The following is a 24272-nucleotide window of genomic DNA, read 5'->3' on the forward strand; positions in this document are numbered from 1 at the left end:
GCATAGTTTCCCCTTCTGTGTCACACTGAGGAGGTGAACTAAATAAAAGAAAATTACTGCAGATGCTGGAATCTGAAACCAAAAAGAAGATGCTGTAAAATCTCAGCAGGTCTGGCAGCATCTGTAGGGAGAAAAAAGGGGTAACGTTTCAAATCCAGATGACACTTTGAGGAGGTGAACTGCTGTTCACCCAATGAGACATTAACTTTTTCAGGCGAATGTTAAAGATGTTGTGACTGTCGGAGGAAGAGGAGGGACTCCCTGGTAGAACGTCACCAACACCAACAGAAACAGATGATTTAATTCATGATGAAACTTCCCCTTGTGCGACAATCAGTGTAACACGGAGAAGTAGAGAGGTTGAATGAGGTGGTTAGAGAGGTAGGTCTTTGTGTAATTAACACATTTCACCATTAGCTATCTCAACAGATATATCACATTGCCCAGGAAATCAGAAACATGATACAATTCAGTTTGTTGATCATTTTTAATAGATTTCCACAGTCCCTTTACATTGACTATAATATACAAACACTCCTTGAACAATTAATGAAGCTTGATTAATATTTGACATGACATTCTGTCAGGTGAAGACGGCTGCTTCTCCCTTCACTCAACAAGGTCTAATCTAGAGCAAAAGACGGGAGAAGTATTCATTGTATCAAATATATTGATATTAAAACTGCTGCAAAAGAATTTCAAAGATGGTCAGTGTTTGTTGTTCATGCTACTTCTTGGAATCAAACACTCTCAGCACAGATACAGCACGCGGTTAGATACAGAGTAAAGCTCCCTCTACACTGTCCCCATCAAACACTCCCAGGACAGATACAGCATGGGGTTAGATACAGAGTAAAGCTCCCTCTTCACTGTCCCCATCAAACACTCCCAGGACAGGTACAGCACAGGGTTAGATACAGAGTAAAGCTCCCTCTTCACTGTCCCCATCAAACACTCCCAGGACAGGTACAGCACAGGGTTAGATACAGAGTAAAGCTCCCTCTTCACTGTCCCCATCAAACACTCCCAGGACAGGTACAGCACAGGGTTAGATACAGAGTAAAGCTCCCTCTTCACTGTCCCCATCAAACACTCCCAGGACAGGTACAGCACGGGGTTAGATACAGAGTAAAGTTCCGTCTACACTGTCCCCATCAAACACTCCCAGGACAGGTACAGCACAGGGTTAGATACAGAGTAATGCTCCTCTACACTGTCCCCATCAAACACTCCCAGGACAGGTACAGCATGGGGTTACATACAGAGTAAATCTCCCTCTATACTGTCCCCATCAAACTGAAGCACAGTGGTTAGCATTGTTGCTTCACAGCGCCAGGGTCCCGGGTTCAATTCCCACTTGGGTCACTGTCTATATGGAGTCTGCACGAACTCCCTGGGTCTGCGTCGGTTTCCTCCGGGTACTCCGGTTTCCCCCCAAAGAAGTGCTTGTTAGGTGAATTGGACATTCTGAATTCTCCCTCTGTGTACCTGAACTGGCGCCGGAGTGCGGAGACGATGGGATTTTCACAGTAACTTCATTGCTAACTTGTGACACGAATAAAGATTGTTAATATTATTCTTATTATTGCGGCACGTGGTTAGATACAGAGGAAAGCTCCCTCAACACTCCCAGGACAGGTACAGCACGGGGTTAGATACAGAGTAAAGCTCCCTCTTCACTGTCCCCATCAAACCCTCCCAGGACAGGTACAGCACAGGGTTAGATACAGAGTAAAGCTCCCTCCACACTGTCCCCATCAAACACTCCCAGGACAGGTACAGCACAGGGTTAGATACAGAGTAAAGCTCCCTCTACACCAGGGGTGGGCAAACTACGGCCCGCGGGCCGCATGCGGCCCGCCAAAGGTATTTCTGCGGCCCACCAAGTCATTAAAAAAAAACGTCGAGGGCTGAAGGGCCTGTTCTGTGCTGTACTGTTCTATGTTCTATATGAGGCGCCCAGAATCATAACCGGGTGAAGTAATTATTTTACTTAATATACTATGCGGCCCTTTGTGAATTGTGAATTTCTGAATGTGGCCCTTGCACGGAAAAGTTTGCCCACCCCTGCTCTACACTGTCCCCCATCAAACACTCCCAGGACAGGTACAGCACGGGGTTAGATATAGAGTAAATCTCCCTCAACACTGTCCCCATCAAACACTCCCAGGACAGGTACAGCACGGGGTTAGATACAGAGTAAAGCTCCCTCTACACTGTCCCCATCAAACACTCCCAGGACAGGTACAGAACGGGGTTAGATACAGAGTAAAGCTCCCTCTACACTGTCCCCATCAAACACACCCAGGACAGGTACAGCACGGGGTTAGATACAGTGCAGAACGGGACAGTGTAGAGGGAGCTTTACTCTGTATCTAACCCCGTGCTGTATCTGTCCTGGGAGTGTTTGATGAGGACAGTGTAGAGGGAGCTTTACTCTGTACCTAACCCCGTGCTGTACCTGTCCTGGGAGGGTTTGATGGAGACAGTGTAGAGGGAGCTTTACTCTGTATCTAACCCCGTGTTGTACCTGTCCTGGGAGTGTTTGATGGGGACAGTGTAGAGGGAGCTTTACTCTGTATCTAACCCCATGCTGTACCTGTCCTGGGAGTGTTTGATGGGGACAGTGTAGAGGGAGCTTTACTCTGTATCTAACCCTGTGCTGTACCTGTCCTGGGAGTGTTTGATGGGGACAGTGTAGCGGGAGCTTTACACTGTATCTAACCCCGTGCTGTATCTGTCCTGGGAGTGTTTGATGGGGACAGTGTAGAGGGAGCTATACTCTGTATTTAACCCCGTGCTGTACCTGTCCTGGGAGTGTTTGATGGGGACAGTGTAGAGGGAACTTTACTCTGTATCTAACCCCGTGCTGTACCTGTCCTGGGAGTGTTTGATGGGGACAGTGCAGAGGGAACTTTACTCTGTATCTAACCCCGTGCTGTACCTGTCCTGGGAGTGTTTGATGGGGACAGTGTAGAGGGAGCTTTACTCTGTATCTAACCCCGTGCTGTACCTGTCCTGCAAGTGTTTGATGGGTACAGTGTAGAGGGAGCTTTACTCTGTATCTAACCCTGTGCTGTACATGTCCTGGGAGTGTTTGATGGGGCCAGTGTAGGGGGAGCTTTACTCTGTATCTAACACCGTGCTGTACCTGTCCTGGGAGTGTTTGATGGGGACAGTGTACATAGAACATAGTGCAGAAGGGAGCCATTCGGCCCATCGAGGCTGCACCGACCCACTTGAGCCATTACTTCCACCCTATCCCCGTAACTCAATAACCCCTCCTAACCTTTTTAGTCACTAAGGGCAATTTATCATGGCCAATGCACCGTGATATCTTTGTGTCTTTGGTCTGTGGGAGGAAACCGGAGCACCCGGAGGAAACCCACGCAGACATGGGGAGAACGTGCAGACTCCGCACAGACAGTAACCCAGCGGGGAATCGAACCTGGGACCCTGGCACTGTGAAGCCACAGTGCTAACCACTGTGCTACCGTGCTGCCCACGAGGTTAGATACAAAGTAAAGTTCAAGATAATGCTGTAAATTATGGTAAACCTAATTCCTTCATCTGCCTATTTTGTCTCTGAATCGAATTGATGAATATTGTTGAAGTCTCTGCAAAGCTGTGAATTGGATCTGTTCCTTTCCCAGGTTAATCTTCATAATTTAAATCCATGTTTTATGCCCAGGATTTGTCCCAATCAAAGTCTAATGATCTCAGTGCCTTACACTGCTCGAGGACATGTGTACTGTGGTTATGTGACTGCTGTGTCTGACTGACAGAGACACATCAGTTGAAAAGTGATTATCAGCAGGTTTAATGATACAAACCTTAATAGGTGATATTTCCATCCTTGATCATAAAATTATTATTTGCAGAACTGACTGGAACAAGGTTTCCCCTGTCTGTAAATGAATTGATAAACATGTTGAAGCTGTCACTTTATAAATCCCAACAGAAACTAAAGCATTTGGTGAATGTGGGAACAGAATCAGTCACAACAAAGAGAAGAAACTCACCTGCTGCACAGCTTTGTAACCAGGTACAGACCTACCATCAACCCAAGAGCACCAACAATAACTCCAACAGCACAGACAATGGTCCCAATGTGGAGCTGTGGATCTGACTGATCTGTTTAAAATGTCAAAGAACAGCAGGTTAAATCTTTGTTTATGTTCACTGATCATCAGAATTCTCTCTTTCTCTGGTAGTCCCTCAAACTGAACCGGATGCTTGCCATGGAGTACATCCCATAGGAAGAACCTGGGCATGGCTTGGGGCAGCACGGTAGCATGGTGGTTAGCATAAATGCTTCACAGCTCCAGGGTCCCAGGTTCGATTCCCGGCTGGGTCACTGTCTGTGCGGAGTCTGCACGTCCTCCCCGTGTGTGCGTGGGTTTCCTCCGGGTGCTCCGGTTTCCTCCCACAGTCCAAAGATGTGCAGGTTAGGTGGATTGGCCATGCTAAATTGCCCGTAGTGTCCTAAAAGGTAAGGTCAAAGGGGGGGGGGTTGTTGGGTTACGGGTATAGGGTGGATATGTGGGTTTGAGTAGGGTGATCATTGCTCGGCACAACATCGAGGGCCGAAGGGCCTGTTCTGTGCTGTACTGTTCTATGTTCTATGGATACGTTTAATGTCGGGAGGCTGTTGTCTTGCAGCAACCACACGGTGATCATCAGATTGGTACAGTGCCTCAGGATGATCCGAGAGGATTTAGTAGGTAGTGAATCTTTTTAATTGAGGTGATTGTAAAAAGCAGCAGCCATTTTGTACTCTAGAAGCAGGGATGGGTTAAGTGATCTGTGAGAGTGTTCTTGACGGTGTTGGTTGTGGGAAGATAGTTCACCAGGATGCCTGGAAAACTTTCTGAAGTATTTTACAATATTTAACAGCAGGACCTTGACGTACTGGCTCAGTTAAAGGATGCAAGCTTCAGTAGTGTAGTGCTGCCTCAGCACCCCACTGCTGAGAGATAATAATAATCTTTATTATTGTCACAAGGAGGTTACATTAACACTTCAAAGAAATTACTGTGAAAAGCCCTTAGCCGCCACATTCCAGTGCCTGTTTGGGTACACGGGGAGAATTCAGAATGTCCAATTCACCTAACAAGCGTGTCTTTCGGGACTTGTGGGAGGAAATCAGAGCACCCAGAGGAAACCAACGCAGACATGGGGAGAATGTGCAGACTCCGCACAGACAGTGACCCAAGAGGGAATCGAATCAAGGACATTGGTGCTGTAAAGCAACAGTGCTAACCACTGTGCTGCCATGCCACTGACATGAACTCCCAACCTTCTGAGTCAGAGATCAGCATTTCAAAAATGCAACAAACTGGCACACTGACCTAGCTGTTGAGGCAGGGCAGGGGGCCCGGGGTGGTGTTTTTTTATCCTTTCCTGATGTGCAGGTAGTTGTATAGAGTCAGTAGTGTAGTGATCTCTATGTGCATGTACATAAGGGGTTAATGTGTAATCAGTAGCACCAGATGATCACGAGAGGGCTGGGCCAACAGGGGTATAAAAGCAACCACATTGTGCCTCTCTCTCTCTCTTTCTTTCGGATGTACTGTGACCAGTGCAGGAGTGTATAAGATTAGCTCAGATGGTTAGTGTAGATAAGCATAGTTACTGTATTAAGATCTAGTTAACCTTATCACTAGTATCAATGTTAAAGTAAAGAACTCATGCAATTATTGTTATAGTTACCCAATAAATCTTTTGTTACTACTGGATGAGTTCGAGTCTTCTTCATCGAGATTCAGAAGACCTCATCAGCAACCAAGGTTTGAGTAACACATATACTCTGTAGTATATCAAAATATAATAAGAAGCGTAATAAAAGAAGTAGAAATGGGGAACTCAGAATTTGGGACCCCCCCCCCCCCCCCCCCCCACAACGCATGGTGATTTAAAAATATATATTTTTATTGGACATTTTTCACATTTTTCATACATACGATAAATACAAAAATACAAAAGCCAAACCTCAGCAACAGGTAACAAAACTAACAACCCACCTTCCCCGTCCCCTCCTCCACCCTCCAACCCTCAATGCCCCTATCACCCCAAGCCTACCTTTCTTTTTCTTCCCCCCCCCAACCCCCCAAACAAAACAAAACTACCATAAACACCACAGGAAATTGTGCAAGCCTGGAGAGCCGTTTCAATTCACGTTGAAGAAGTCAATAAACAGCTTTCACCTCAGGGTGACCCCTTTTTCACTTCAAGTATGGCGAATTTAACTATTTCCAGGTGCAGAAATTCAGCCAGGTCACTCACCCACATCCTCACCTTTGGCGGCTCAATGTCCCGCCAACTCAACAAATTCCGTCTCCGCGCTATCACGGAGGCAAAGGCCAAAACATTGGCTTCTCTTCCGACACTCCGAATATCGCCACCTCTGGACTCAGAGCCAACCCTACTCCCAGAATTTTGACACTACATCTAAAAACCCCTTCCAAAACCCCCTCAACCTCGGACACATCCAAAACATATGCACGTGATTCTTTGGACCCCTTACACACTGCCCACACCTATTCTCCACCCCTAAAAGAAGCCATTCATCCTCGAGACCGTCATGTGGGCTCTGTGCACCACCTTAGATTGGATGAGACTTTAACTTCACACATGACGAGGAAGCAATTACCCTCCACAGGGTTTCCCACTTCATGGCCCACAAGTCCACCCCCAACTCTTCCACTTGCTACTGACCACAGGAGCACTCTCCCTACCCATCAGCTCTTCATGTATATCCGCCACTTTCCCCTCCCCGATGTCATCCTCGGACAATAGCAACCGAGATGGAAGCTCCGGAAAGTACGGCGCCTCTTTTCTACCAAAGTCTCTCACCTGCAGTTACCTAAACCTTTCTCCCTTAAGCAACTGATACATCTCCTCAAGCTTCTCCAGGCCTGCAAAATTTCCTCCCACAAACAAATCTCTGAAGTACTTTATCCCCACCTCCAGCCACCTTCAGAACCTGACATCTAGCCCCGCCAGTGCAAACCTATACTTGTCACATATCGATGCCACAGAGATTTGCCTTCCAGTCTGAAGTGTTGCCTCCACTGGTTCCAAACCCTCAAAACTGATACCACCAACGGGCTCACGGAGTATCGGACTGGCGAGAATGGACAAGGCACCAACAACAGTGCCCTCAAACTGTTCCCCCTGCATAACACTGCCTCCACCTGCCCCCAGACCCACCCCTCCTCCACTGCCCATTTCCTAAATATTGCGATGTTTGCTGCCCCGAAGTAATTCAACAGGCTCGGCAAGGCGCAGGGTGTAGTTTTAACAGCATAATGTGTGTCTGGTGTGCTGAACTGGTTCCTAGCCCGGGGCCCAACCTGACCAGGTGGGGAGAAAAGTGAGGAGGCATGGTGGCAGTCAAGTCTAGGGTGGGTGGAGGTTGGTGGCCTCTTTCAGCAGGGACAAGGGGTGGTGGAAGGCGGAGATCCTCCACTGAAGAGGCTGATGACCTCAGTGTAAGTAGCTGGTCCTGTGAGCTGAAGACCGATGTGTGTTTGTGTGGGGGGGGGGGAGATGGGAGTCGGAGTGGGGGGGTTGGGTGGGGGAGATTAGACTGATGTTGGGGAGGGGACTTTTAAAATTTTTATTCAAATTTTCAACAATTTTCAACAAAACACTCCAAACAGAAAAAGGAATAAAGCGCAAAACAAGCAAAAATTATACATGGGATTTCCAACAAAATACAATAACCCCCACTTAACAAATAAACACGCCAGTAAGGAAAACGCCGCACTCTAATCCAAACAAAAAAGAAAAACCAACCACTCCATAGGTGCGTGATGGGCGTGATTCGCTGGGCTCCCCGAGCACCTCACACACCTGTCCTCGCCCCCATCATATGCGCCCTATGAACAACTTTAAACTGTATTAGGCAGAGCCTGGCACAAGAGGAGGAGGAATTAACCCTACTCAGGGCATCAGCCCACAGATCCTCATCCAGCTCCTCCCCGAGCTCCTCCTCTCACTTGTCCTTTAACTTCTCCACCGGGGCCTCCTCCACTTCCTGCAGTTCCTGATACATCGCCGAGACCTTGCCTTCTCCAAACCATACGCCCAAAATCACCCTGTCCTGAATCCTTCGTGCTGGAAGCAGCAAAAATTCCCTCACCTCCGTCTCACAAATGCCCTCACTTGCATGTAGCTAAAAGCATTCCCGGGAGGTAATCCAAATTTCCCCTCTAGCGCCCCTAGGGTCACAAAAGTTTCATCAATGAATAGATTCCCCATTCTTTTAATCCCTGTCCGATGCCAGCTCAGAGACCCCCCATCCATCCTACCCGGAACAAACCTGTGGTTCTCTCGTATCGGGGACCAGACCGAGGCCCCCACCTCGCCCCTATGTCGCTTCCACTGCCTCCAGATCTTCAGAGTCGCCGCCACCACCGGACTCGTGGTGTACCTTGTCGGTGGGAGCGGCAACGGTGCCGTCACCATCTCCCCCAGACTTGTACCCACACAAGCCTCTAGAGTCTTCCGCACCCCCCCCCCCCCTCACCTCCCCCCCCCTTCTCTCTCCCCCCCCCCCCCCCCCCCCCCCCCCCTCTCCCTCCATTACCCATTTACGGATCATCGTCACATTAGCTGCCCAGTAATAGCCACATAGATTTGGCAGCGCCAGCCCCCCTCTGTCCTTGCTACGCTCCAAAAACACCCTCTTCACCCTTGGGGTCATATTCGCCCATACGAATTCCATAATGCTCCTGCTTACCCGTTTAAAACAAGCCTTGGGGATTAGGATGGGCAGTCACTGGAGGACCGTCATCTTGACCGACTACACCCTACCCGCCAGGGAGAGTGGCAGCATATCCCATCCCTTGAAATCCTCCTCCATCTGTTCCACCAACCGTGCCAAATTGAGCTTATGTAGGGCTCCCCCAGCTCCTAGCTACCTGAATCCCCGTATCGAAAGCTCCTCTCCGCCCTCTTCAGCAGTAGCTCATCTAACCCCCTTCCCTAGTCCCCCGCATGCACCACAAAGAGCTCACTCTTCCCCACGTTGAGCTTATAACCCGACAAATCCCCAAACTCCCCAAGGATCAGCATAACCTCCACCATCCCCTCCACTGGGTCTGCAACATATAACATCAGGTCATCAGCATATAACAACACCCGGTGTTCCTCCCCCCTGGACCAATCCCCTCCAGTTCCTAGACTCCCTCCATGCCATGGCCAGTGGCTCAATTGCCAGTGCAAACAACAAGGGGGACAAGGGACACGCCTGCCTTGTCCTGTGGTACAACCTAAAGTACTCCGTCCTCCGCCACACTCGCCACTGGGGCCCCATATAACAGCCTGACCCACCTTATGAACCCTTCCCCGATCCCAAACCTCCTAAGCACTTCCCAGAGATACTCCCACTCCACCCGGTCAAAGGCCTTCTCCCCGTCCATGGCCACCACTACCTCCGCTTCCCCCTCCACCGAGGGCATCATGATCACATTTAAGAGCCTCTTCACATTCGTGTTTAACTACCTGCCCTTCGCAAATCCTCATGGATCACTCCTGGGACACAGTCCTCAATCCTCATAGCCAGAACCTTTGCCAGTAACTTAGCATCTACATTGAGGAGCGAAATTGGCCTATACAATCCACATTGCAATGGATCCTTGTCCCGCTTCAAAATCAGCCAGATCTGTGCCCGGGACATTGTTGGGGGCAAGGTCCCGTCCTCCCTCGCCTCATTAAAAGTTCTCACCAGCAACGAGCCCAGCAGGTCCACATACTTTCTGTAAAATTTAACCGGGAACCCATCCGGTCCCGGAGCCTTCCCCGCCTGTATGCTTCCCAATCCCTTAACTAGCTCCTCCAGCCCAATCGGCGCCCCCAAACCAGCCACCTGCTCCTCCTCCACCCTCGGGAACCTCAGTTGATCCAAGAATCGCCGCATCCCCTCCCCCCCCTCCGGGGGCTCAGACCTATACAGATCCCCATAGAAGTCCCTAAATACCTCGCTTATTTTCACCGCACTCTGCACCGTATTCCCCATTCTATCTCTAATTCCACCAATTTCCCTCGCTGCATCCCTCTTACAAAGCTGATGTGCCAGCATCCGGCTCACCTTCTCCCCATACTCATATACCACCCCCTGCATTTTCCCCCACTGCGCCTCTGCTTTTCCCGTGGTCAATAGATCAAATTCTATTTGGAGGTTTTGTCGCTCCCTAAGCAGCCCCTTCCCGGGGGCCCCTGCATAGCTCCTGTTCACCCTTAATATCTCCCCCACCAATCTCTCCCTCTCCCACCTCTCTCTCTTTTCCCTATGGGCCCTAATGGAAATTAGCTCTCCTCGAACCACACCTTCAAAGCCTCCCAAACTACCCCACCTGCACCACCCCATTATCGTTGGCCTCTATGTATCTTTGAATACACCCCCAGATCCTCCTGGCAACAGTCAACATCTGCCAACAGTCCCACATCGAGGCGCCATAACGGGCGCTGGTCCCTCTCTTTGCCAACTCCAGCTCCACCCAATGTGGAGCGTGGTCCGAGATGGCTATAGCCAAATATTCCGTTCCCTCCACTTTCGGGATTAATGCCCTGCTCATTATAAAGAAATCTATCCGGGAATAGGCTTTATGGACGTGGGAGAAAAAAGAAAATTCTCTGGCCACCGGCCTGGCAAACCTCCACGGATCCACTCCCCCCATCTGGTCCATAAACCCCCTGGGAACCTTGGCTGCAGCCGGCCTCTTACCCGTCCTGGACCTGGAACGGTCCAGTGCTGGGTCCAACACCGTGTTGTCGTCCCCCTCCATTATCAAGCTCCCTCTCTCCAGATCCGGAATCCGACTCAACATACGTTTCATAAATCCAACATCATCCCAATTCGGGCATAAAAGTTCACCAGTTCCACCCGTGTCCCCTATAGCCTACCACTCACCACCACGTATCGACCTCCATTATCCGCCACAATATTCATCGCCTCAAACGTCACCCACTTCCCCACCAATATCGCAACCCCTCTGTTCTTCGCATCCAGTCCCGAGTGAAAGGCCTGCCCTACCCATCCTTTTCTCTGCCTGACCTGATCTGCCACCTTCCAGTGTATCTCCTGAAGCATGACTACGTCTGCCTTCAGTCCCTTTAAGTGCGCGAACACCCGGGCCCTCTTGACCGGCCCATTCAGGCCTCTCACATTCCACGTTATCAGCCGGATCAGGGGCTACTCGCCGACTAGCCATCCCCTTTTTTAGGCCAGCCACGTGCCCGCGCTTCCCGCACCCTCCAGTCCCCCAGGCGGCAGACCCCCGCCCCGATTCCCTCTTCTACCTCCAGCTCCCCTTTGGGCAATACAGCAGCAACCCAGTTTCAACCCCCCCCCCCCCCCCCCCCCCCCCCCAGCCAGACCACCATCAGCTGACTCCTGCTGACCCCAGCTTCTCCCGCCATTCTAACAACCCCCCCAGTGTGGGAATCCCTGCCGATCACTATGCGCTCTTCTCCAGCACCTCCCTTCCCCCAGGCCCCGCCCCACTCTTCCTTAACGCGGGAAAAAGCCTGCGTTTCTCCTCCGAGCCGGCCCCGTCCCCAATGGCGCAGCTCCCTTTTCTGCGACCTCGGCCCAGCTCCATGACCCCGGGCCTCCAACCCCCCCCTCCATCAGTGGTGACCTGCCCCTACAGTACCGGCGCCCACACTCTCACACAGCCCCCACATCAGATCCACTCACCCCTTCCCATGTCCCCTCTTCCCAACCCAAAACCAGAAAAAGAACACCCCCTCAATATAGTAAACACCCCCTCACAACAAACCCTAAGTTCGAGTCTAACTTTTCAGTTTGAATAAAGGTCCACGCCTCATCTGGCGTCTCAAAATAATGGTGACGGTCCTGAAACGTGCCCCACAATCGTGCTGGCTGCAGCATTCCAAACTTCACCCCCTTCCGATGAAGAACTGCCTTGGCCCGATTAAAACCAGCCCTCTTCTTGGCCACCTCCGCACTCCAGCCCTGGTAGATAAGCATCTCAGAATTCTCCCACCTGCTGCTCTGTTATTTCTTCGCCCATCTCAGGACACACTCCCTGTCCATAAAGTGGTGGAATCTCACCACTACAGTCCTTGGTGGCTGGTTGACTTTGGGCCTCCTTGCCAGGACTCGATGAGCCCCATCCAGCTCCAGGGGCCTCGGGAAAGCTCCCGCGCCCATCAGCATGTTGAGCATTGTAACTACATATGTCCCAGCGTCAGACCCCTTCACTCCTTCAGGGAGACCCAGAATCTGAAGATTCTTCCTCCTCAACCTGTTTTCCAGATCCTCAAACTTCTTCTGCCACTTCTTGTGTAGCGCCTTGTGCGCTTCCACTTTCACTGCCAGGCCCAAAATCTCGTCCTCGTTCTCTGAGGCCTTCTGCCGCACCTCTCGAATCGCTGCCCCTTGGGCCTTCTGGGTCTCCACCAGCTTTTCTATCAACGCCTTCATTGGCGCCAGCATTTCTGCTCTCAGCTCCGCAAAGCAGTTTTTGAGGAACTTCTGCTGCTCCTGCGACCACTGCGCCCACGCTGCTTGATCTCCACATGCCGCCATCTTGCTTTTCCTCTCCCGCTCTCTCCGCTGCTCCAAAACCACTTTTTTGATCACTCCACTCCTGGTCCACTCCATACAGTGCTGGGGGAACCTTACTATCACCTTCCCACACTGGGAACCATCGTACAAGTGCCGCTGGGGCTCCTCAAAAGGGCCCAAAAGTCCGTTCTTGGTGGGAGCTGCCGAACGCGCGACCTAGTCAAGCATGGCCACAACCGGAAGTCTGGGGAGGGGACTTTCAAGGTGGAGGAGGAGGGTTTATGATGGTAGTTGCCCGAGGGCAGGCCATGGGAGGTGCAGGGCATGGGCCGCAGACTGGCCTAGGAGTGGTTATGGTCGATCGGCAAGGGAGGGGGGGGCAGGGTGCCCCCCCGACCAGGCTGGTCACGTGGAATGTTCGGGGACTGAATGGGCCAGTCAAAAGGGCTCGATTGTACGCGCACTTGAGGCAACTGAAGGCGGATATGGCCATGTTACAGGAGACGCATCTGAAGGTGGGGGATCAGATTAGGTTAAGGAAGGGATGGGTTGGGCATGTGTTCCATTCGGGGTTAGACTTAAAACGAGGGGGGTGGCAATCCTGGTCAATAAGCGAGTGGCATTCGAGGTGGGGGAATATAGAGGCAGACCCAGAGGGGAGCTATATTATGGTTAGTGGGAAATTGGAGGGAATGGCTGTGGGAGGGCCTGTACATAACTCCCATCAGGGTCTTTTTATCTGTGTGATTCCTCAACTCTACCCACAGAGATTCTGTGCCTTCTGATCTTATATTGCTCCTTGCTATCGATTTAACTTCATTCCTTACTAACAGTGCAACACCGCCCCCTTTACCCATCTGCCTGTCCTTTCGATAGGACATATAACCTTGGATATTTAGATCTCAGCCCTGATCCCCTTTCAGCCACGTCTCTGTGATGCCCACAACATCGTTCTGTCCAATTTCAATGTCCGCAACAAGCTCATTTACCTTGTTCCGTATACTGCGCGCATTAAGGTACAACACCCTCAATCCTGCATTGACCACCTCCCTTTTCACACTCTCTTCAGTCACTGTACCCTATACTGTGGCCCTTTTTGATTTTTGACTATGACTTTGCTTTACACTTTCCCCCTGACTGCTTTTTGTTTCTTGCCCCGTTTTACTACCCTCCGACTTCGTGCATCAGTTCCCATCCAACTGCCACATTAGTTTAAACCCTCCCCAACAGCACTAGCAAACACCCCCCCCCCCCCCCTAGGACATCAGTTCCAGTTCTGCCCAGGTGCGGACTGTCTGGTTTGTACTGGTCCCACCTCCCCCAGAACCGGTTCCAATGCCCCAGGAATTTGAATCCCTCCCTCTTGCACCATCTCTCGAGCCACGCATTCATCCTATCTATCCTGACATTCCTACTCTGACTAGCTCGTGGCACCGTTAGCAATCCTGAGGTTACTACCTTTGAGGTCCTACTTTTTAGTTTAACTCCTAACTCCCTGAATTCAGCTTGTAGGACCTCATCCTGTTTTTAAAACTATATTATTGGTGCCTATATTCACCATGACAGCTGGCTGTTCACCTTCCCCTCCCCCCCCCCCTCCCCAACCTCCCCCCCAGAATGTCCTGCAGCTGCTCCGAGACATCCTTGACCCTTGCACCAAGGAGGCAACATACCATCCTGGAGTCTCGATTGCATCCGCAGAACCGCCTGTCTATTCCCCTTAAGATCGAGTCCCCTATCACTATAGCCCTGCCATTCTTCTTCCTGCCCTGCTGTGCAGCAGACCCAGCCATGGTACCATGAACCTGGCTGCTGCTGCCTTCCCCTGGTAAGCCATCTCCCTCAACATTATCCAAAGCGGTATATCTGTTTTGCAGGGAGATGACCTCAGGAGACACCTGCACTGCCTTCCTACTCTTGCTCTGTCTTTTGGTCACCCATTTTCTACCCCCCTCAGTAATTTTCACCTGCAGTGTGACCAACTCAGCGAATGTGCTATCCACGACCTCCTCAGCATCGCGGATGCTCCAAAGTGAGCCCATCCACAGCTCTAGAGCTGCCAAGCGGTCTAACAGGAGCTGCAGCTGGCCACACTTCTTGCACGCGAAGGAGCAAGGGTCAGTGGACGTGTCCCTGAGCTCCCACATCGCACACGAGGAGCATGACTCGGATCTCCTGCCATATCTTAAACCTTAGGTTAACTTATACAACTACAATTCCAAAAGTCAAAAGAAAAATAAATAAATAAATAGACAAATTAAAAGAAAAACTACTTACCAGTCAGAGTGCTGATTGGTTGACAAGTGGACTCTGATTGGAGGAGGCATTGCCATGAAGAATGCAACATGGCACAGTTAACTGCCTAGCTTTGTTTATATTCAAACCAGGCAGGTTGACTCAGATTGGTCAAGGCATTGCCCTCAGGGAATGGCTGTTTCCTCCATTTGAAAAAGGTGTAATGTGTGCACATTTTCCTTTTCAGAAACTGGGTGAGATCCTCCGGCTATTCACGGCAGTAGGATTTTCTGATTCTGCCAATGGCTTATCCCGCCGCAGGTTTCCCAGGGACATAGAACCCTACAGTACAGAAAGAAGCCATTCAGCCCATCAAGTCTGCACCGATCCTCTGAAACCCCACCTAACCTGTAAATCTCTGGATACTAAGGGGCAATTTTTTTCATCATGGCCAATACACTAACCTGCACATTTTTGGACTGAGAGAGGAAACTGGAGCACCCGGATGAAACCCAAGCAGACAGGGGGAGAATGTGCAGACTCCACACAGGCAGTCATTGTAGCCACCTGGGATGGCCACTTCCAGAATACAAAATGGATGCTCGCAATGACTGTAGTAACTATGGACAATGTTAAGAAAGCAAACAGGCACAGAGCCTGTATGCGTATTGAAGAAACAGCTCCCAGACAAGACTGAAACTGTAAGGCAATTAACATATTGATGGCCCATCTCCGGGAACAAAGGAAAGACACTCAAGCAACCGATCTAGCTCCACTCACCCCGGAGCCAGTTCCCCAAACCGAAAGCGTAAACAAAGCCAGGCCAACGGTCACCTAGGACATGCCCAGCCATCAGGGCACCCACCCCTTTATTGGTCAAGATCAATAAGAGTGATCAAGATATGGCCCAATTAATTGAGGCCAAGTTCAATGCCCGCCCAAAAGCGCACAAAGCCCCTTCGGGTATAAGGAGCCCTCGAGAGAGAATCGCTCTCTTGGACTCGGCTCTCGAAGCGGAGAGACCCGTCCACCAGCTGCACCAGAAGCAGTAAGTCCAAGGTCAACGCTCACCATCAGACGGACGACCTTAGCTGTTCTCCTGTTACACCTTCGCACCCAACAGCCTCAGATCCGAACAACGGCCATTGTTCCTCTGACTGAGTGGGCACCCGAAGCTAAGTATAGGCGTTAGCGTTAGAGATAGTATAGTTTGTAGTATTTTGTGCATGCGTAGATATTACTGTGTGTGTAAATAAATAGTATTGACTTTGAACTAACTAACTGGTGTATTGGCTCTTTGATCAATATTCGGTTTTGAACCTTGTGGCGGTATCAAGAGATATCTGGCGACTCTAAAGCAAACATAATTAGGATTAAGGAAGGTAACCATATTGACCGCCATACTTAGAACCAAATAAATATAGCAACATCATCCAAGGCCGGAATTGAACCCAGATCCCTGGCGCTGTGAGGCAGCAGTGCCAACCACAATGCCACCCAGAGGGTGGATCAATGGTAAATCCATCTCATTGTCAGCGGCGGGACCAGAAGACCCTGCTGCCGGCCAATGGTAGGCCGTTTTCCGCTGCTGAAAAACACTCCATGCGGAGACCAGAGAATTTTGCTCACTGTCTTAATCTTGTCAAATGCAGTCCACAGTAATTAAAATCTAACATACCCATTAACACAGTCATTGGTTCATCGAGACTCATATGATTTACTTGACAGCTGTAGGTGTCTCCATCCTCTGAATCGATCCTGATGTACTTTAAGATGTTAAATGTCCAGTCCGCTTCAACCACTAATTGTGATGAATTAACCAGCCCAGGGAAAGGCCTCCCATTGATCAGGAAGGTGATGTCAATTTCAAAAGGGTAGAAGTTCTCTGCGTAGCAAAACAGGATGTTCGACTGATGTGGGGCATAGTTTTCCTTAGTGTAGATGTGTACAAGGGGCTTTTCTATAACAGAAATAACAGTAAAAAACTGTAAGAACAACATGTACTCCTGTAACACTTGCACATAACATGTATTTTAAAAGAGTCTGGGGAAGATTCAGCAGTCGTATTACTACATATATTTAATCATTTGTTAAAAATAGGTATATTTCCAGAGAATTGGCGGAAAGCTAATGTAATTCCTATTTTTAAGGATGGAGACAGAACATTTCCAGGGAATCCTAGAATTCCTACAGTGCAGAAGGAGGCAATTCGGCCATTTGAGTTTGCACCGACCCTCCAAAAGAGCACTTTACCCAGGACCAGTCCCTGACCACCCTGCTCTATCCCCACATCCTATCCTGCACATCCCTACTAAGGGTCAATTTAGCATGGCCAATCCACCTATTCCACCCTTCGCAATCGACATCTTTGGACTGTGCGAGGAAACCGGGAAACCTGGAGGAAACCCACGCAGACACGGAGAGAAATACAACTTCACACTGACAGTCACCCAAGGCCGGAATCAAACCTGGGTCCCTAATGTTGTGAGCCAGCAGTGCTAACCACGGTGCCACCATGCCGTCCTCTAGATTAGTCAGTTTAACATCAGTGGTCGGAAAAATAACAGTATCGTTCCGAAAGAAGAGAACAGAAAAAACTCCTGGAAATGAGAAATATAGAAATGAATGATCTGGATTTCAAAAGGAAAAATCTTGCTTGCGTTTCCGAGGTCACAGAGAGAGTAGACAATGGGAATGCAGTAGCTGTAATTCATCAGGACTTTCAAAACTAGGAGCAGGAGTCGGAAATTCTGCCCCTTGAGCCCACTCCATCATTCAATGTGATCATGGCTAATCTGAAAGACGTTCAATAAAGTGCCCATGACAGACAAATGAATAAGGTCAGAGAATGTGGAGTCAGGCAACAAGCGGCAGAATGGATTGATTACTGGTTTCAAAAAAGCAGAGATTGGGAGTAAAGGGTGGTTATTGAAAGTGGCTGATGTTCCACAAGAATCAGTACTGGGATCATTGCTGTTCACAATTTATAATCATGATTAAATCTTTGAAATCAAAATCACATTACATTTGCAAATCGCAGAATCATAGAATTTGCAGTGCAGAAGGAGGCCATTTGGCCCATCGAGTCTGTACTGGTCCTTGGAAAGAGCACGCACGCTGCCAACATATCCCCGTAACCCAGTAACCCCACCTGACGTTTTTGGACACTAGGGGCAATTTAGCATGCCCAAACTACCTAACCTGCACATCATTGGCCTGTGGGAGGAAACTGGAGCACCCGGAGGAAACCCACGCAGGCACGGGGAGAACGTGCAGACTCCACACAGACTGTGACCCAAACCGGGAATCGAAGCTGGGACCCTGGCGCTGTGAAGCCACAATGCTAACCACTGTGCTACTGTGCTACTCTCAAATTGCGGTGGGATAGTCAATACTGTGGAGGATAGCAACAAATTACAGGAGGACATCAATAAACTTGTAGAGTGGGCAAATAATTGATAAATGGAGTTCAACAAAGATAAATGTAAGAATCACATTTTGATATAAGCAAATTACCACGGACAGCTTTGACAAAGAGTCATCGGACTTGAAACGTTAGCTCTTTTCTCTCCCTTCAGATGCTGCCAGACCTGCTGAGATTTTCCAGCATTTTCTCTTTCGTTTCACATTTTGATATGATGAACTGGGAGGTCAGTTATTACTTGCAAAGTACAAATATAGGTGAGGTAGAGGAACAAAGGGATCATTGAGTACCAAAATACCAATCGCTAATGTGGCGACTAGGGGCTTTTCACAGTAACTTAACTGAAGCCTACTTGTGACAATAAGCGATTATTATTATTATTACAGCACAGGTGAGCAAGACCATAAAAATAAAGCAAACCAAGAACTGGGTTTTATTTCTAGAAGGATAGAATTGAAAAGTCGCGAAGTGATACTAAATCTTGATCAAACCTCGGAGTGACCACACAAAGGGGACTGCATGGTGTTTTGATTGCCATATTATGAAAATGAGATCGATGCTCAGAAAGTGCGGAGAAGATTAAGTGGTCCCAGAAATGCATGTGTGTACATATCAGGAAAGGATTGACAGGCTGAGTCTCTTTGCCCTTGAAAAGAGAAAGCTAAGGGGTGCTGACAAGTGAGATTAAAATAACCGGCTAGTTTCTTTTTTTCTCTTTTTGTCTGATGCAGACATGATGGGCTGAATGGCCTCTCTCTGCATCATACCTGTTCTGTGGTTCTAATCGAGGTCTTTGAAATTGTGAAAGGTTTTGATTGAGTGGATTTAGAGAGAATATTTCCTCTTGCGGGGAAGAACAGAATGAGAACACTCCCCAAGACATCCAATCGGAGATTCAGAAGACACTTCTTCAGCAAAAGCGGGGTGAGAAGGTGGAACTTGAAAAAGCAGGCAAATTGGAAAGGAGGCGATAGCCCTGAAAAAAAGAAATTACAGTAAGGACATTAGTGAGAAAGGATCTTGGTTCAGAAAAGCAGGAAGTAGAAACAGTAGGGAGATAGGAAATAATAATAGGCAGAAAACACTGGTAGATGTAGTTTACAAGCCCCCTTGTCATTAATTAAATTGTTGGGTAGAAAATTAATCAAAAATAACAGATGATAATCTCATGGAAGACGTTAATCTCCATGTAGACTGTACAAATCAAATCAACAAAAGTAGGGTGGAGGGCAAGTACAGGGAATGAATTTAAGACAGTTTCCTGAAAAAGAAATAAGTTATGGAACTAACCAGGAAATCAGCTATGAGATACGACAACAATCTCTCCCTTAATGCCAGCAAAACTAAAGAGCTTTTCATCGACTTCAGGAAGCATAGTACTGTACACACCCCTGTCAGCATCAACGGAGCCGAGGTAGAGATGGTGAGCAGTTTCAAATTCCTAGGGGTGCACATCACCAAAAATCTATCCTGGTCCACTCATGTCGACGCTATCACCAAGAAAGCACAACAGCGCCTTTACTTCCTCAGGAAACTAAGGAAATTTGGCATGTCCACATTAACCCTTACCAACTTTTACAGATGCACCATAGAAAGCATCCTATCGGGCTGCATCACAGCCTGGTATGGCAACTGCTCGGCCCAGGACCGCAAGGAACTTCAGAGAGTCGTGAATACCGCCCAGTCCATCACACGAACCTGCCTCCCATCCATTGATTCTATCTACACCTCCCGCTGCCGGGGGAAAGCAGGCAGCATAATCAAGGATCCCTCCCACCCGGCTTACTCACTTTTCCAACTTCTTCCATCGGGCAGGAGATTCAGAAGTCTGAGAACACGGACGAACAGACTCAAAAACAGCTTCTTCCCCACTGTCACCAGACTCCTAAATGACCCTTTTATGGACTGTCCTCATTAACACTACACCCTGTCTGCTTCATCCGATGCCAATGCTTATGTAGTTACATTGTATATCTTGTGTTGCCCTATTATGTATTCTCATGTATTTTCTTGAATTCTGTTCAATTCCCTTTTCTTCCCATGTACTGAATGATCTATTGAGCTGCTTGCAGAAAAATACTTTTCACTGTACCTCGGTACACGTGACAATAAACAAATCCATTCCAATCCAATCCAATCCAGATAGGGTTAGTTAGAAATCTCATAGTAAAGAATCCTATGTAGAATGTCCACAATCTGATAGATTTTCACATTGAATTTGAGAGTGGTGTATGTATGTGTGAAATTAGAGTATTGAATTTAAATAATGTTAAATAAAAAAGAATGAAATGGCCAAGGTTGATTGGGAAATAAATAGCCACTGAATGGAAGTGCTTTAACTTTAGTACCCATGGAATAGAACATAGAACATACAGTGCAGAAGGAGGCCATTCGGCCGATTGATCGCACCGACCCACTTAAGCCCTCACTTCCACCCTATCCCCATAACCCAATAACCCCTCCTAATCTTTGTGGAAACTAAGGGCAATTTATCATGGCCAATATATGCACCTGACCTGCACATCTTTGGACTGTGAGAGGAAACCGGATCACCCGGAGGAAACCCACGCACACACGAGGAGAACGTGCAGACTCTACACAGACAGTGACCCAGCGGGGAATCAAACCTGGGACCCTGGCGCTGTGAAGCCACAATGCTAACCACTGTGCTACCGTGCTGCCGCACTATGCTGCCATGCTGCCTCTGCTGTTACTGCAAGAAAAATTTTTAAAACTGTAAATGAGTGACTTACTGCTGATGATAGTTTTAGCATTTGTCAGCTTTATCATTTCTTCGGTGACGATTTGCAGTCGAGCATTGAACCCACGAGCCCTCTCTGTATAATAAGTCACTTCCTCTTGACCCAGTTCCGCTATCCCGTCTGTCACATTCCCATTTAAAACAAACTTTTGTGCTCCATAATCATAGAACATAAAGGGAATGGAATTTATATTGAAGATGTCAACATTTCTTTTTGAATTCGGTGTGTAGCTGTAGTACAGCTTTGCAGCAACAGATTCATATTCTAGACAGAGCAGACAAATCACAAAATAAGGTTAGATGTTTATATTCATATTGCACCTAATCATGCTCTCCAAAACATGGCCAAAGTCTTCATTTAAATGGCAGTGACTACTAGTTATACACATGTACATTTTGTGCACAATTCGATCCCCAAACAACAAGTGAGCTGAATGACCCATTCGTCCATTTTGTGGTTTTGTGGCTTGAAGGAGGAATGTTGGCCAGGATACCAGAACACCTCCCTGATTCTTTTCTACTAGTGCCATGGGATCTTTAGCACTTGCCTGAACAAGTGGACACCTGAAATTCATGTTTGATATTATCAACTCTGATAGTGCAGCAACCCCTCAATGGGCGGAATTCTACCAACCTACCTGCGGCGGGTTTGGTGGTAGGTCAGAGTGGAGAATCTGACGTGAGGCAAAATGTTGGCAACCCACAGGCGTAAAATTTGCATTCATTTGCAGACCGCATTCTCATTAAAACAGCTGGCCATCAGCATCTTGTCAGGCCTTTCAAACTTGCGTCAAGCCAACAAGAAATTACACTGACATCAAACCTGATTACTAATGAGTTGTGTGCAAAAGGCCAGAGAATTTGGGGTAAGTGAACCAACTTTCTGTCAGAGTGCTGTTCTGCTCCTGGTATGCTGTACACCTCTGCCAGGGCAAACCAGTCCCTGCCTACATCTCCATGCTGAACTAATCGTCATAGACAACAACATGCTGATAGACCCATGGACCCTCCCAGTCAGATCGCTGTTGTGCCTGGGGTTGAGGAATACCGGGGTCTTCTTGACCCTGATGCCACACACCTGTGTCGATCTGGACAGCACTGTGCTGTGGGACGCACGCTACCATATAAGGTGAGGCCAGGGAGTGGGAGGGAGCTGTGGCCTAACAAAATCAAAGGGAGAAATGTGGAAGTAGGGCTGTGCAAGGGAGTTGCGGAAAAGGATAAAAGCTCATCATGGTGCACAGAGAGGCAAGGAGGTGGATTAAGATGAAAGGCAAAGGGAAGACTGAGAATGAGAAACTGGACCCTGCCAAGCCTGCTTGAACAGCTCACAAACAAGGGGATCAAAGGGATAGCACACTATTTACTGGAAGGGTCAGGATGAAGATTCCAAGTTCAGGTGGGGCATGGGCCCTTCACAGCTGTTAGGCTGGGGGTTGGAGGGGGTTGAAATGGTGGTTGAATTGAGGAACAGACTTCTTCTTGAGGTTGCTAGCCTCAACCAGCAACCTTGTTTCCCTCTAGGTTGTTGACTTCCTGCATGGTTTGGTGGGTAAGTGGGCTAGAGTGTGATATAAGTGTGTTGGGCTGGTTTTTAAATATGGCGCCAGGTTCTTCAAACCCACTGACTAATGGCGGGTGGATGAATCAACTGTTGGCCCACCAGATCACTGAGAGAGAAATGTACTTGTGCATAATTAATGATTTTCCAGATTCAGAACCTGGTGCAGTGTCCTGCTATTGTGGCCAGTGGGTCAGGCACTGCTGGAACTGCCCGCCACCGCACTTAGTCTCGAAATGGAAGAATTCTATCTGACTGTCAGTTATGGACCTCAGTCAGGGTGCACATCTTAAATCTACAACCCGTGAATGAGGGAAACAGCATCGTACAAATTACGCTCCAGATCAGAGAGACAGAAATATTCTACATACAGCAAGTCTGATTCTGAACAAAGAACTATTTTCAAATCATTAGATTGGAACAAAATTTTGAAATAACAGCTGGTATTCTTTGCTGGTAGTTTTACTAAATTCAGAAACATTGGGCTGGATTCTCCGATTTTGAGGATATGTCCCCACGCAGATGTGGGAAGAATGGGGTTTTACGACGGAAACAATGTTGTAAAATGGCCACCGATCCTCCGTTGGCCAGAGGCCAGCATGTCGGCAACGTAGAGTACCCAGCTCTAGCTGCCAATACAGCACAGAGAATTGCCAGGTCTGTGGCCGCGCATGCACATGGCGGCGGCCGATTGCGGACCCGGCCCGCAAAATACTCCCACCCCCTTTGGCTGGCTCGCGTTCTCCAGATCACCCACCACAGTGCCCCCAGCCCTGGTAATGTCCACCCTGCCCACGGATCGGCCCTCCCCCAACTGCGGCAGTGCTGAACTGAGTCCGCAGCCGCCACGCCAATTCCCGATGGATTAAACCACACGCGACCGGCTCCGGCAGGAATTCGGCCGGTTAGGGGCGGAGCATCGGGGGCGGGCCTCAGGCAATGTCCTGAGACTGTCACACGCCATATTTTCCGAGTATGCCACTTTGGAGGGGGAAGAGCATCACAAAAACGCCGTTGTACTCGATTTGGTCGGGAACTGTGATTCTCTGGCTGATCGCCGAATGCCAACCGGAGAATCCAACCCATTAACTCTGAAGGTCAGAATCATGAGACTCACCCTACAATGCTGAATTATGTAGCTCCTATTCAGTCAGATATAAACAGACACAAAACATTTCATTCCCATTTCTTCATCCACCCACTTGATTCTTTCAAATTTACAACAATTTGAAGGATCTCCGAATGTTGACTTTCCTTCCATTGGTTAGGGTTCAATTGGAATCCAAAATCCTTCCTAAGGCGAAAGCTTAATTTAGTTTGGATCTTACTTGGGGTAATTTTACTCGGGCTCCCCAGCTCAAGAAAGTGGCAGCTCAGAGATTGGAATAGAAAACTACAAGACCAATTCTGGAACACAACCTCCACAGCAAGAGTTCAGGTCCCAAACTCCCCTCCTCCGCAGTGTGTCCCCACAATACACTCACCAATCTCTGCTCTCGTTACTGCTGTCAGTGAGGAGATGATTATTAGGCAGCTCCAGAGTTCCATGTTGAGAAATTACCGTCTGTTTCTCCAGGATCTCTCAATCAATGTGAATGGAGACTGAGTGTAACTCGGCACATTGATCGATGTAACTGCGCTGTGATTCAAGAATGTAACTCAATCTCACCACCCAGTCTCATCATCAGAGGCTCATTTCACAACCTGTCATTTCAACAGATTTCTTTACAAGCCTCATTAATCTGTTACT

General features: G+C 48.6%; 2 protein-coding genes across 4 annotated transcripts in view; both read right to left on the reverse strand.

The window, feature by feature from the left end:
• LOC119955764 (RLA class II histocompatibility antigen, DP alpha-1 chain-like) overlaps positions 1-24272 on the reverse strand; it is a 182545-nt gene that overhangs the window by 135088 nt on the left and 23185 nt on the right. The window lies entirely within an intron of this gene.
• On the reverse strand, positions 473-24217 carry LOC119955761 (class II histocompatibility antigen, B-L beta chain-like). 3 transcript variants are annotated; one of them, XM_038782293.1, is made up of 6 exons: positions 24007-24217; positions 20954-21226; positions 16455-16736; positions 4023-4134; positions 3834-3908; positions 473-623 (listed from the first exon to the last, which is right to left on the reverse strand). In XM_038782293.1, exons 1-5 carry the CDS (start codon positions 24068-24070, stop codon positions 3872-3874), a joined length of 768 nt encoding a protein of 255 aa, XP_038638221.1. In that variant the 5' UTR covers positions 24071-24217; the 3' UTR covers positions 473-623; positions 3834-3871. The 3 variants fall into 3 exon arrangements, with proteins under 3 accessions (XP_038638221.1, XP_038638220.1, XP_038638222.1); XM_038782292.1 differs by having other exon boundaries at positions 473-628; XM_038782294.1 differs by having other exon boundaries at positions 473-685.

Source organism: Scyliorhinus canicula, chromosome 21 (assembly GCF_902713615.1).
Source record: "Scyliorhinus canicula chromosome 21, sScyCan1.1, whole genome shotgun sequence".
Taxonomy (NCBI): Eukaryota; Metazoa; Chordata; class Chondrichthyes; order Carcharhiniformes; family Scyliorhinidae; genus Scyliorhinus; species Scyliorhinus canicula.